Source organism: Acomys russatus, chromosome 5 (assembly GCF_903995435.1).
Source record: "Acomys russatus chromosome 5, mAcoRus1.1, whole genome shotgun sequence".
Classification (NCBI taxonomy): Eukaryota; Metazoa; Chordata; class Mammalia; order Rodentia; family Muridae; genus Acomys; species Acomys russatus.
The window spans coordinates 58,670,076-58,685,427 of NC_067141.1; the positions used below are offsets into that span (position 1 = coordinate 58,670,076).

A 15,352-nucleotide genomic window follows, 5' to 3' on the forward strand; every position below is an offset into this window, starting at 1 on the left:
ACATTCAACATCCCTAGCCATCACGTAAATGCAAATCAAAGCTACTTTGAGGTTCCATCTTACACTTGTCAGAATGGCTAAGATCAAACATACAAGTGGTAGCTCAAGCTGGTGAGGATATGGAGCAAGGGGAACACTCCTACACTGCTATTAGGAGTGCAAACTTGTACAGGCACTCTGAAGTCAATATTTCAGTTTCTCAGAAAATTGGAAAGCAATCTATCTCCAGACCTAGCTATACCACTTTGGGGCAAATAATCAAATGGATTTTCTGTACTTCAGAAGGACACTTTCTCAACTATGTTCATAGCAGCTTTATTCATAATATCATGAAACTGCAAACAACCTAGTTATTCTTCAGTGGAAGAACGGATAAAAAAGTGCTACATTTAAAGAACAAGGACATCATGAAATTTGCAGTCATATAGATGCACTAGAAAAAAAATCATCCTGAGTGAGGTAATCCAGACTTAGAAATACAAACATGATATTTGCTCATTTATAAGTGGATATTAACAGTAAAGTAAAAGACAATTATGCTACGGTCCTCAGACCCAGAGAAGATAAGTAACAAGGAGGGTTTAAAGGGGATAAGAAGATCTCTCCAGGAAGGAGAAAAAGAATCAATTTCACAGTTGTACTGTGGGTTGATGGGGTTGGGGAAAGGAGGAACCAGGTGAGTGAGGGAGGGAGAAAATACTAGGAGAAATGACTGGAAATGGGAGTCACTTCAGGGACAGGTATAATGGTAACTCCATGTAATCTACAAGAGTAAACTTAGCAAAGACTACTAATAATGGAGACACAGGACATGAACTGGAAATATGTAATGAAGTATGGCCTCACATTGAGGGACTGGAACATCAACCCAGCCACAAAACTTTGCCCTACAATTCGTCCAGCTAGTATAATGTGCTGAGGTAAAGGTGACACAGAAATTGTGGGAGTGGCTAACCAATTACTGGTCCAGCTTAGGAACCATGACATAAGAGGGAACCCACCTCTGACACTGTCTGGAGAGCCAGAAACCAGAGGCTGGATTGCCCAGAAACCTAGGACAGAAACTAATATGTCTGCCAAGCAGAAGGAAATGAAGTAAACAATTCCTAATGATAGTCAGTTATACTTGTAAACAAGAGTGTGGCATTATTACCAGCAGAGAGGCTCTATCTGTCACCTGATGGAAACTGATGCAGAGACCCACAGCCAAACAATCAGTGCTCAATTAATCCTGTGGAAGAGGATTTAAAGTTATACAGCAACTGAAGAATGCTGGGAGTGGGAGAAATAGTATTTCTCAGGGAAGAATTCACACATTTGTTAGGAAATACCAAAATTTCAGGCCTAAAATGTACATAAAAGTAAAATTATACAGTCTTATCTGGTGGCATTATGTCTTTAGAAATACATCTGTATATACAAATACATACCTCACAAACATTAGTGAAGAAACAGAACACAAATTTGAAAGACAGCTGAAAGTTCACAGTGGTATTTTATATATAATCATAATGAAGAACGTTATTATGTAATTTGTGACTAGTACATGGAACTGAGGATCATCATACAAAATGAAATACTTTGTGTTTAGACAGACAAATATGACATGGTCCCTTTCATATATAAAATGTAAAACACAGATCTATCCATATGATACACTTATAACTTGTTTATGTGTGAAATAGAAGGGATTGTGATGGTTATTCTGGGTTGGCAATTGACTACTCTTGGTTTTAATTAGAATCCAGAAATGGAGTGCACACCAGAGATAGATTTTTTTCTCTATTAAAATGATGAAAAGACATTTATAAGCCAGCTTTTAGTGCAGGAATATGTTTTATTTGGGGCAACACATTCTGTCAGAGCCTACATAAAGACACAGAATAAGGAACTTTATGTTATTTTCCTGCTTGCCTTAACCTTGATAAAAATCTACCCCTTCACTTGCTCTACAGTAAATATTTAATATTCCAACATATGCTGAAGACCAGCTGAGATATCCAGCCTCCTAGCCTAAGCAATTACTAAACGCTTAGACTTTCCCTTCACAGCTAGCTTTGTTGAATTAGCTGGACTACAGCTCTTAAGTCATTCTAATAATCATATATAATCAGCTCTAGAGCAACAGAAGTATAAGGGAGGATCTTTTAAGTGTCTGGAATAGCTTTCCAATTTGCCAAAACCTACAGTTATAAAAGCCTTTCAGTTGCTGAAGCCTCTCCTGGGAGCCCAGAGAGTAAAATTCCTTGGTGTGCATTATTATGCAAACTTTAGCAGATGTTGAATTTGATTATTCTGATTCATCAACTGTGGGAGTCAATTGATTTGGTGTTTCTGTGTATAAAATTCTTTACAGTTAGTGAAAAAAAAGAAAATAAAGAAACTGGTTGGTTGGTATTAGCAACACTGGATAAGTTGGTAAATGATAGGAATTAAGTTCCAGGATAAAATTAAACAACTTGTAGCATCTCAAACTACAGTGCAGGACAACGATAAACTGAGTGATGAAACTGACCAGCTATAGATGCACTTAAACGGTCTAAAGATTCTAAGTATGGCCTGGAATTGAACATTCTTTCCAGCAGCTACAGATATCAAGTTATTGAAAGGCCTAATGAGTTTTTAAATTCATTCAAGCTGAAGTTTGAGAAGATGTGTGGAAATGGGTTTTAAGATTGTGGGATGATGGTGGGATGGAACACAAAACTGGAAAAGGTTGAATTCGTTGACATGGACCCTATGAGTGGACATTTTATGTTGGCTGGAGCATTTGTCAAAAGATGGTCTACTGAAAAGGAGTCAGAGATGCTTTATGTCCTTTGATGATGTAGTGTTGATTAAGGGGTTCTAAGGTTTAGGGAAATTGCAACTCTAGAGTGGCTACACTGTGTAAATCTGATCATCCAGAATGGGAAGGCCCAGAAAACATGCCCTTTACTAATCATAAGGACATAAAATAATGAGAGGGGCACCAGCATATTTGAAGAACTTTGTTGTCCCTTTCTTGAGGAAAAAAACTTAGTGTTGGAGATGCTGCTGGACAGCTGAAGGAATAAAGTGGAATGTGTTTAGTTGAGCCCCAAAGTATCAGGGGCCAAGTGACAGCACTGAATCACTAACGGTAAAGTAATTGTAATTATTGTACTGGCCAGCATAGATAAAGCAATGTTTGTTAATAAGGGCCTAGCCTATAATGGACAGCACAGGAAAAGTGAATTTTATAGTGGCATGATGGGCCTTCGGTACTGGCCAAGCAATCATGGTGTAAATAGATTAAAAGCCTACTGAAATTTTGTTTGATCTGTATAAGTAGAAAAATCTTTAGTAAGTGAAAGAAAGGCTACATTGGATCATAGAAAAAGGAAACCTCAGGCCTAGAATCAATTCACAAACTTGTACCAGTTTTCAGACACAGAACTCCTTGAATGATAGCCTGATCATGTTCCCCTGAGGAGGGACCTTGAAAAATACTTAATTTTTACTGTTGGCTTTTCTTTTTTTCTTCTAAAAACTTTATTTTATTTTTGGCATATACATTTATGTTATTACACATAAATAAAAAAATTACAAGCAGCAAAAAGAACCATGAAGCAATCAGGAATTGTATGAATGTTACATTCATGGTGTTTTGACTAATTGTATTTGGCGACTTTGTAGAAAACATCTTTCCTATCTTAGTGATTCTAAAATTCTGAGTGAGAATCAATATGTATCATATATCACCTCTGTCAACTTAAAACATCTATCTAGAACCCAAAACATCTTAATCCCTAAACAGCTAAGGTTAATAGTAAGACTAAACTATCTGGTCTTCAACCCCATCAGAGACTTGAGAAGGAATTAGAACTGAAAGAGCTGGATAGCAGCTTCCAAAATGAGGGGAAAAAAGATGACAGAGACAGTTGACTGCATGAACAGTCACACAAAACTCTCTATAATACTGAAGCATCATCCTCAGCCTTCTAGACAAATATATCTGACAGACATATTTGTGAGGCAGGAACTATTGAGGAATTGCTTACCCTGTCTTAACAGAGTTTGGCCATTGACTTTGCCTGCATCCAAGTTTGACCATTTTTAGGCAGAAATCTGTCTGTGGCAGAAATGAAGACATTTCCCCCCATGGCTTATTTACCACATTTGAAGCCATCTCCCTAAGGAGGTTCTGTGTTGCTCATCATCTTCTTAAAGTAGGCTGGATATTACCAGGAGTTAACCTGTCTTGTCAAATAATCTTTAAAATATTGAAAGCATCTTTAAATGCCATATTCTTCAGGTATCTGAGGTTTTTGAAGACTTTATCTATAGGATCATGTCTATCTGTTAAACCTTGGATATATAATCTTGTGATAAACATAGACTGGTAGTTGACATGACCATGATTTGATCAACTAACAATTAGATTGTATTACTTAATTATCCCAAACAGCCTTCAGTAGTATTTTCAAGGTATTGGAAGTAAGTTTTTTTATTATTATTGAGTTGTATGGGTTTAATACCTCATATATATATGTGTGTGTGTGTGTGTGTGTGTGTGTGTGTGTGTGTGTGTGTGTGTAGAATAATATTGAATTTGAATTCTATACCAATGTATCAAAATTAAACTTATTTTGTATCAATATACAAAATTCTATACCAATGAATTAAAAATAACCTTAATTGTTATGAACAAATAAGGCCTTAGGTTGAGGAGTAGATTAAATAATCTAATTTTTATCCTATCATCCCATCATTCTTATATATTTCTATATCCTCCTTCTTTCTTTTCAACTCATATCTCCATACCTAAAAAAGAAAGATAAAGGAGAAGAGAGACATCCCTGAGTCAAACCTTGTTTTCTCTCGGGATAGATCAATACAACTTATAAGCAACTCCCAATGAAAACAAGCATCTGTAGCCCAAGAAAGCAAACAAAAACCTATCCAATCCCACCATTGGGGGAAATGGGACATTGTTCTCTTAAGGTTTTTTTTTCTGGCTGATTAGGTATCACTACCAAATTTGTATCAAGTTCAGGTAAACAACTTACATAGACTTATATACTTTAAGGAAAAATAAGTTATTAAAAGTCTCAAGATAAAAATCAGTCCATGGCCAGATAATTTTACCACAGAATCTTACTTAGAAGAAATGAACTCAAATGGAATCCAAAAACACCGTGTTACAGTGTCATCCTCCATTTCTACAACAGAAAATAATCTTCTTTTGTCACAAAACCTCTCCATAAGGACTTTACTTTCTTAGACCCAGCTTCACTTTTAGACCCAAACAGTTTAGATGAAGGGGAAGACTCTTCCATTGCTAGTGGTAGTGCCAACTTGAGAATAGTTCTACATCAGGACCTAGCTATATCTCTCCCGGGCTTATATCAAAAAAAGATGCTCCACCATGCGACAATGACACTTGTTGAAGTATGTTCGTAGCAGCTTTATTCATAATGGCCAGAAACTGGAAACAACTTAGATGTCTAACAACAGTAGAATAGATAATGAAATTGTGGTACATTTACACAATGAAATAGTACTCCGAAATTTTAAAAAATGACATCACGAAATTTGCAGGAAAGTGGATATAGCTAGAAGGTAACCCAGACTCAGAAAGACATCCATGGTATATACACACTTATAAGTAGATATTACACATAATAACCATGCTACAGCCCACAGACCCAAAGAAGCTAAGTAACAAGGAGGACCCAAGTGAGGATGATTGAATCTCACAAAGAAGGGGAAATAAAATAATTCTGAGTGGAGATGGAGGATGGGAGCAGGGTGCAGAGGACATGTGAGTGAGAACTGGAATTAACATAGGAAGGGGTATCTCTAAGATGAGATAGAAAACTAGGATAAGGGAAACTCCCATACATTTATGAGGGTTGCTCATTGCTATGACTCCTAGAAATAGGGGATGTGGAACCTGAATCAGCTACCCGCTGTAATCAGGCAAGACTTCCAATAGAGGAATGGGGACACCAACACATCCACAAAACCTTTAACACACAATTTATCCTGCCTACAATATGTACAGGGATAATCATGGAGCAGAAATTGAAGGAAGAGCTAACCAATGACTGACCCACCTTGAGAACCATGCATAGAGTGAGCTCACCCTTGACACTACTAACGATACTCTTCTATACTTTCAGACAGGAGCTGGGCATAACTGTTTCCTGAGAGGCTTCACCCACCAGCTGGTGAAAAGAGATCCAATGACCCTCAACCAAACACTAGGCAGAGCTTGGGTACTCTTATGAAAAGTAACAGGAAGGAGCCAGATAAGTCAAGGACTCCACAACAAAACCTATAGAATCAACTAAGCAGGCCACATAGACTCAACCACCAGCCAAATAACATGCTTGAATCAGGACTAGCTCCTTCTATTCATATATAACAGAGGTGTAACCTGTTCTTCACAGGTGAGCCCTAACAGCAAGAGAAGAGGTGGTCTCTGACTCTGTTGTCCACCTTTCAATTCCCTTTCCCTAACTAGGATGCTTTGTCTAGCCTCAAAAAGAGAAGATGGCCTAGTCCTACTCCAGATTGACATGACAAGGCTACTTGATATCCATGGAAATACAGCCCATCTCAGAGATGGAAGCAAGCCAGACATGGGAGGAATGGATTTTAGAGGGAGGGGCTGGGAGGAGAGCAGAGAGGGGAAGCTGTGATGGGGATGTAAAGTAAAACAAAATAATAATTTAAAAAATGACCAAGTGGACCAAAGTCGAAAGAAGTCTAGAGCTGGCCTAGCACAGCTCACAACACTAAAGAGAAAATACAAGGGGTAAGAGGATCCTCTGTATATTAATATTACAAAGAGAAAAAATGTGAATAACTCTGGGAGTGAAATACCCAAAAATAGATGAAGCATACCTTTTCCTTTATAAAAACAAACTGGCAAATATTTAAAAAAAGACGTAAGTCCTTCTTTGTCTGATCATTGGAACAAAGTCGGCTTGGCAGAGAAATAAAGACTACCAAGTTAATTGGTCAACGATGGCCCAAAGTACATGTTGATTCATGCGGCTGCATTATAAAAGCTCTGTGATTCCAGTTCATAGCTGTGTCAGGAAGAAGGGTCACCATGGATCCAGTCGTAGTCTTGGTCCTCACTCTGTCCTGTCTGTTTCTCCTCTCACTCTGGAAACAGAGCTCTGAGAGAAGGAAGCTCCCTCCTGGACCCACTCCTCTCCCAGTTATTGGCAATTTCCTCCAGATAGATGGGAAGAATATTAACCAAACTTTCACCAAGGTAAGTATGCTTTAGGCTTCTCTAGTATTTGCAAAAGAAGATATGCAGATAATATTGTAACAAAAGTTCATGATTGTTTATTTCTTTTCTGCCTTTTGCCTCTAGTCCTGGTCAGTAAATTAGTAATGAGCAAGGTTTCAGGCTGAAGGACATCTAGGCCATTGCATTTTATAAATATAATCACAGAATTTTAAAGTTATTCTCCTTCAAGTCCTTATTTTACAACAATTTCTCACCATTTTGGCTGAAGGTAAAGTGTGAAGTATGTTCAATTCAATAACTGAGAATTTTCGACCTACCTTGTCCATTGATGGTCAACTCTGAAGAACAGGCTAGAGTTTGGTATGAAGTAATGTTTATGGGCATGAGCTCACACTGGGAAGGAAAGCAAACAACATATATGGTAGATTTCCAATCTACTTTCACTATTTTCAAAGCCTGTCCATATCTCCAATATTGCTTCATGGTGCTGTGCTTTCTCCACAAATGCTGCATTCTGTGGTGCAGCTTCTATGATGTGTGGTCTCTGTTGTTTGGTAACAGTTGACTAAAGAGGGAAGCATTAATTTGTGGTGACTGAAAAATTTGGATGTCTATTTTTCATCATGGGGCTCTGAAGTTTCCACAGGAGGGGTTTCATATCTTATCCTGCAGCAGTCATATGATCATTGATGTCTATTTCAGTATAAAATGTATATGAGAGTGATGCTCAAGCATCCACAGTGAAGAAACATATGATAAATTTGAAACATTTACTTGTTAGCAATAGAGCCCTGGGAATGATCATAGGATTCTATTCAGGCAGTTTCTTTATTAAATTACACCACAGGTCTCCTAAACATCTTAGTGTGATGTTAAATTTTATTCTGATACGTGTGTCAATCCCCGTTGTGAATTCCAGTCATGCTATAGGGTCATCCACCTATAATTATCCTCAAAATTTAAGGTATGTACACTTTAAATTGAGTTATTCTGGATAAAAATATAACACGATAATATTATCAGTCTACAATTGTTTGAAATTATTGTGAATAAAGTAACTTTGTTCTCATGTGTATTGTCCTTTTGTTTCTAGCTATCAAAGGCCTATGGCCCTGTGTTCACTCTGTATCTGGGAGGGCAGCCCACTGTGGTGCTGCATGGTTATGAGGCAGTGAAAGAAGCTCTGATTGATCATGGGGAGGAATTTGCTGGAAGAGGAAGGCTTCCGGTGTTTGATAAAGTTGTTAAGGGCATGGGTAAGTGTGCATGTGCTTCTGTGCATGCTGGGCAGTATCTGTGGTCAGCAGGAGGCTGGAAAGCAGAGGCTGAGCTTGCTCACTCAGCACCCTTTGAGACTCTCTGGGTGCAAACAGTCATTTCCTTCTCCTTTCTCTGGAAAACACTATCTTATCTGTTCCCATTATTTCAGGCGTTGCATTTAGCAGTGGTAATATATGGAAAGACACAAGGCGCCTTTCACTCATGACCCTGCGGAATTTGGGCATGGGGAAAAGGAGCATTGAGGACCGTGTCCAAGAGGAAGCTCAGTGCCTTGTGGAGGAACTGAGGAAAACCAATGGTGAGTGCAGTTTGAGAATCTGAAATTTACTTCTTGAATCTAGGTATGGATATACATGTCATATTGTTCCTATCCTCTTCAAAGCACTTTTTTTCTAATGAGATGTATAGGTCTCATGTTAAGGTTGCAATGCATGCAGTCCCCTTAGCACAAATGTAGCTTAAAACTGCTAAAGTACTTAGCAGGTTAACAAGGGCAAAGTGTCTGCTATGTATGTTAATAGCATTTTACAATTGTTTCCAATTCCTCAGGCTCACCCTGTGATCCCACCTTCATCCTGGGCTGTGCTCCCTGCAATGTCATCTGCTCCATTATTTTCCAGAATCGTTTTGATTATAAAGATGAGGATTTCCTTAACTTGATGCAAAGACTGAATGAGAACACCCATATTCTCAGCTCCCCCTGGTTGCAGGTGAAGTCACAATCTATTCTTTCTGAAAACACAATTTTGGTCTTTCTTTCTTTCCAGTCAAATGCAACAGGGACCGAGTAGTGAGGTGACCAGATATCACAGTACCAACTAATATGTTATGGGAAAAAATATTTAGGAGAATGCTGTAACCCTTTGGTATTCAAATAGGAAAGTGGAATGGAAAATGCCAGAATGGTTTTAGCTTAATAGATTCTCATCCATTGATCTCACAATTAACTTCCAAAGAGTTCTTTTGATAAAGTACTGTATTTACTTCTAGAAAGATGCTCAGACATTCATAGGACATCCTTCTACTGTGCAAATATATTGGCCTCTTTTCAGTGATTACCCACATCCTCATCATATTACCAGCAAGGAATATCTTTGTGTGGGAAGATTATTATTTTAATGGAGAGAAAATATATGTAGTTATAAAAGCTTCTATCATACACTCAGTAGTTTCAGTGGTTTGGTGCATCAGATAGAATCCTAACTGACAAGGTAACCAAAAAAAAGTGACAAAGTGAATGGTCTCATTTTGTGTGGATCATAGACATCCTCCCAGAATTGTCTTTGTCTGAACTGTCCTTTCATGCACACTGCTCAAAGGATGAATATGTGAGAAACTCCCAGGAGTTTGTATGCAATTGCCTTAAGTCATATACTGTTTTTGTGTAGAGAGCTGCGTGATAGGAATAAACTCTTCAGGTACTAAATTCTTACCTAAATCAGGTCACCAAACCATCTTAACTTCTACTGTCCTCTGAAAAGTATGAGTGAAAGCAATTTACATAACAGATATTCTAAATTTCTAGAACGGTTTATTTGAGCTATGGAAGGACTAACATGAACTCACTTTACACTAAAAAGTTATGTGAGAGGGAAATTTTTACTGTGATCTTTCATCATTTGAACACAAATTTCCCCATTTAATTTCTCTATTATAACACTTACTATATATGCAAATAAATCATCTTCTTAAGATGAATTTCATACATATTTTGACTCATTAATGAAAGCAGTTATGTGATGTTATAAATATATATTAATTACTTCATTTTGGGGTATTCATGTAGTCAATCTTTGCCTTTTCTTGTAGGTTTGCAATACATTCCCTATTCTCCTTGATTTTTGCCCAGGAAGTCATAACACATTTTTTAAAAATTTTGCTTGTATCAAAAGTTACCTTTTGGAGAAAATAAAAGAACATGAAGAATCTGTGGATGTTACAAATCCTCGGGACTTTATTGATTATTTTCTAATTAAAGGAAGACAGGTAAAGGGTGAAAATATATTTATACCATTGCTGAATTGATCAAGTTTATTATAGTTCACTGAATGTTTGTTAATTTTCCAATGATGTCTAGAATCATGTAAATATCATTTGAAAAACAATTTAGTATTATTTTGCTTATATACGTGTGGAAGAAATAGAGTGAATTTGTTTATTGAGCACATTGACAATGGCCTTTACATTACAAACCAAAAAGAAAAATTAAAACAATCTGGTGAGTATCAAGGCAGATAAGGTGAAACAAATTCCACTTTAGTCATACGTCATAAACTGTCCTGTCTTCACATGAACATAGGCATCTTCTTCACACAGTTGTGAATACTTGCATAGATTTTGATATAGATATATCATAGACTTAATATAGATTAAATCTGATCATGACATACTTGTGCTAATAGACCCTATAGGGGCCTACAAAGCGACTGAATGGTTTGTGGAGAGGCATACCATGGAAAGAGTGGGTAGGCGAACAAGTGAAGCTCTGAATATCATTTCCAATGATTTTGCCTCAGTAGGGTTTGCCAATATTGGGCAAATCTAACATCTGTCCTTCCTTAGAATGGGTACTTATGTGCCAAACATAGTGTTCTCCACATGTTTTCTGTGTTTATATTTCTAATGTTTTAAAAGTCAATTGATCTCTTTATAGATACTTTAAATATTTTTGAACACTAGTTATGGTGAAATTTGTACTTCTGTTGTAAAATTGCCCATTATTCTTTGGAGAGTCTGCATGATGATTGTTGAAGGTTACTTTTTTGATGTATGCAAAATTAACAATCAATGACTGTTTAACTAATTTTACTCCTTCATAAGATAAACTCCACGTGTTCACTTCATTTTTAGCTATTTTGATTAATTTTTTGAGAATTTCAGAATTGTTTAGATAGTATTCACTTCCAGCTCATCTATCCATTTATGCATTTCTGATCCATCTCCACCTTTTCATCTCTATCCAAATTCTTGTCATATTTTACATTTTTATTTAATAACACATCAATTTTGGTTTGCGCTGTCATTTATTCTTGTGGGTCCCTCCACTGAAAGATGGTAGAACTACTAAGAGCTACACTCTTTAAGAAAACAAACTCTTCTTCCTTTAGAAATCAACACCTGCTCCTCATACAGGGTTGAAGTTCATACTGTCCTTTTCCGTCTGGGCAGGAAGGTTGACTGGCTTGTTCTTGAGCAGATCTTGTGAAGGGAACCACACCTTCTTTGAGTTCATGAGGGCAGTGGTTCTTTAATATTCAGAACACATTATAGTAGGAAATAGGTTTCAAATGATAAAATGATCATGTGATTACTGTCCCTGAATCTATTTTCATGATGGATTATACATGTTTCAGTTCCCTTGCATCTCTTGAAAAATAAACTGACTTAATCATGGTAACCTTGAATTTAACATGTAAATACTTTATTCAGAATTTTTGCAATTTATTAATCTTGGCTATTAACCTATAATTTTCTCATTTTCCTTGGGTCTTCGTCTAGCTTCAGTTATTAGGGTAATACTGGATTTCTACAAATAATTTAAAAATCTCCTTCCTTGCTGTTTTATGAAGTAACTTGAGAAGTACTGGTGCTGTCACTTCACTGAAGAACTGGTAGAATTTGCACTGAATCCATCTGGCACTAGGGTTTCTGTATGTAGGAGAATTTTTATCAGTGCTTCTATTTCATTAATTGTTATACCTCTGTTGAAATTATTCCTTTCATTTTGCTTTAATGATGGTAAGTCGCTGCATCTAAAATTGATCCATTTTTAACTTTTCCGAGTTAGTAGAGTATAATTTTTAAAAATATGTCCTTATGGTTCTCCATACTTCCATAGTTTCTTTTGGGATGTCTTCTTTTCTGCTGTGATTTTATTAATTTGTGCTCTCTGTCTTACTTTTGGATAGGTTAGCTACAGTTTTGTCACTCTAGATAATTGCTCCTTTTTTGTTTAATTTTTTTTTTTAGAATATAATTTTTTCAACATTACTTGTATCCATTCATTCCCACCAAAGCCTCCAATATACTCTTCTCTGCTCTCTTCAGATTCATGGTAATGTTATAAAAAATGCAACTCCTTATTGCATTGAGTCTTTGAATTGTTTTTAGTTGTTAACTACTATTTTATTAATTTAAGCCCTGATATTAATTATCTCTTCTCATCTACTTTTTAAAGGGGTTGTTGGTTCTTGTTTCTTAAGCCTTCCAGTGCTGCATTGAGTTATAAATTGAGAACTAAAATCTTTTTATATAGGCACTTGCCCCTAGAATCATTCCTCTCAGGAGTGCCTTCATATGTGCCTTAGATGTGTAAACGTGTTTTTTTACCTCATACAATTTAGAAATAATTTTATATTTATTTACTTCAGTTTATTTGTGTGAGTTTTTTTGTGTGCACATGTTTGTATGTGCATCATTTGCATGCCTTGTGCCCAGAGAGATCAGAAGTTTCTTCAGACCACCTAAAACTAGAATTAAAATGGTTGTGAACTCCCATGAAGGTTCTGTGAACAAACTCAGATCTTTATTAAGACAAAAAGAAACTTTTAACTGCAAACATGACTCTCTCAAAGAAATTCTAAAATTTGATTAATTTCCTTCTTGATTTCTTCCTAGACTCAATTGTCATTCTCTGTGGTAGTATGTTATTTAGGTTTGTAAGATGAGTTTGTATACTTTCCTTTGCTACTAATAATCACCTTTACTCCATTTTTTTTCTGTGAGAATGCAGAGGTTTATTTCAGTTTACATATATTTGTTGAATATTGTGGTGTCCTAATAGGAAGTTAAGTCTTGGCTATTGAGAAAAATGTTTATTCTTCAATGCTTGGTTAGAATGTTCTTTAGATGTCTCCTAGGACCATTTGATTTAAGAAAATAAGGTTTCTTTGATTGCTGTTTGTGTAGATGATGTCTATTGATGAGAATGAGGTGGCAGAGTCACTCACCATCATTGTGATTGGGTTAATCAATGGTTTCCGGTATAATTACATTTCCTTTATGAAACTGGGAACGTCTGTGTCTCTATATAGGGTAATTAGAGCTATTGAAATATATTTACTAGTTCCTGTTATTTTGTGGGTATTTTTATTGTTTTCACATATATTTTTTTAAAAATTTTTCCTTTTTTATTATTAATTTCTTCAAATTACATCTCAGTGGTTAGCCCATCCCTTGTATTCTCCCGTTCCTCCCTCTCTCCCGCTCCCCCCCCCCCCTTCCCCTCCCCTATGTCTGTGACTGAGGGAGACCTCCTCCCCCTGTATATGCTCATAGGGTATCGAGTCTCTTCTTGATGACCTGTTATCCTTCCTCTGAGTGCCACCAGGCATCTCCAGGACATGGTCAAATATGGGGCACCAGAGTTTGTGTGAAAGTCAGATCTCCTTCTCCACTTAACGGTGGAGAATGTCCTGTCCATCGGCTAGTCTGGGTAGGGTTTCGAAGTTTACTGCCTACATTTTCCTTGACTGGTGTCATAGTTTGAGGAGGACCCCAGGGCCCAGACCCACCTGTAGTTTTCCAGGACCCTCTGGATCCTTCTATTTCCTCATTCTCCCAGGCTTCTCACACCTAAAGTCTCAACAGGATGTCCTGCCCTCTGACCCACTTTCCTGATAGGTAAAGTTTTTTAATTTTTTTTATCGCATATATTTTTTATTACCTGTTCTGGATTTGTTTATTTATTTTCTAAAATGCTTTGCTTGATCTGGGTAGGGGTTTAAAGTTTACCACCTGTATTGTCCTTGGCTGGTGCCTTAGTTTGAGCGGGACCCCTGGGCCCAAATCTGCCTATCATAATATTCTACTTGTAGATTTCTATGACCCTCTGGATCCTTTTACTTTGCCATTCCACCATGCTTCTCTGATCTAGAGTCCCAATAGGATGTCCTCCCCTCTGTCCCAGTTTCCTGGTAAGTGAAGGCTAGTATGCAGATATAAGTGAGTATATACCATTTAAGTCTTTCTGCTTCTGGGTTAACTCACTCATTTTGATAATTTCTAGCTCAATCCATTTATACACAAATTTTGGGAATTCCTTGTTTTTAATAGCTGAGTAGTATTCCATAGTGTATATGTACCACGATTTCTTTATCCATTCTTCTACTGAGGGACACTTAGGCTGTTTCCATGATCTGGCTATTATGAATAAGGCTGCTATGAACATGGTTGAGCAAATTTTCTTGTTGTGTGCTGGAGCATCTTCTGGGTATATTCCAAGGAGTGGAATAGCTGGGTCTTGAGGAAGCCCTATTCCCATTTTTCTGAGATAGCACCAGATAGATTTCCAAAGTGGCTGTACTAGTTTGCATTCCCACCAGCAATGAAGGAGTGTTCCTCTCTCCCCACATCCTTGCCAGCATGTGCTGTCGCTTGAGTTTTTGTTCTTAGCCATTCTGATGGGTGTAAGATGGAATCTCAGAGTTGTTTTGATTTGCATTTCCCTGATGACTAAGGAGGTTGAGCATTTCTTTAAGTGTTCCTCAGCCATTTGATATTCCTCTGTTGAGAATTCTCTGTTTAGTTCCAAGCCCCATTTCTCAATTGGGTTATTTGGTTTGGTGGTGTTTAGCTTCATGAGTTCTTTATATATTTTAGATATTAGACTTTTGTCAGATGTAGGGTTGGTGAAGATCTTTTCCCAGTCTGTAGGCTATCGCTTTGTTATGCTGACAGTGTCTCCAGCCTTACAGAAGCTTCTCAGCCTCATGAGGTACCATTTATTAATGGTTGACATTAAGGCCTGGGCCGTTGGTGTTCTGTTCAGGAAGTTGTCTCCTGTGCCGATATGTTCCAGGCTCTTCGCCACTTTTTCTTCTAAGTGACTTAGTGTCT

At 37.2% G+C, this 15,352-nt stretch overlaps 1 protein-coding gene across 31 annotated transcripts in view; it reads left to right on the forward strand.

Moving 5' to 3' along the window:
* The first annotated feature begins 7,061 nt into the window (after positions 1–7,061).
* Positions 7,062–15,352, forward strand: part of LOC127189541 (cytochrome P450 2C50-like) — a 231,917-nt gene continuing 223,626 nt past the window's right edge. For 20 of the 31 annotated variants that reach the window (XM_051146447.1, XM_051146454.1, XM_051146444.1 and 17 more), the window contains exons 1-5: positions 7,062–7,252; positions 8,328–8,490; positions 8,664–8,813; positions 9,065–9,225; positions 10,325–10,501. In XM_051146447.1, coding sequence (XP_051002404.1) covers positions 7,085–7,252; positions 8,328–8,490; positions 8,664–8,813; positions 9,065–9,225; positions 10,325–10,501 — 819 coding nt within the window. In that variant the 5' untranslated portion in view covers positions 7,062–7,084. The remainder of the gene's footprint in view (positions 7,253–8,327; positions 8,491–8,663; positions 8,814–9,064; positions 9,226–10,324; positions 10,502–15,352) is intronic. The other 11 variants (XM_051146461.1, XM_051146435.1, XM_051146442.1 and 8 more) reach the window with 1 other exon arrangement.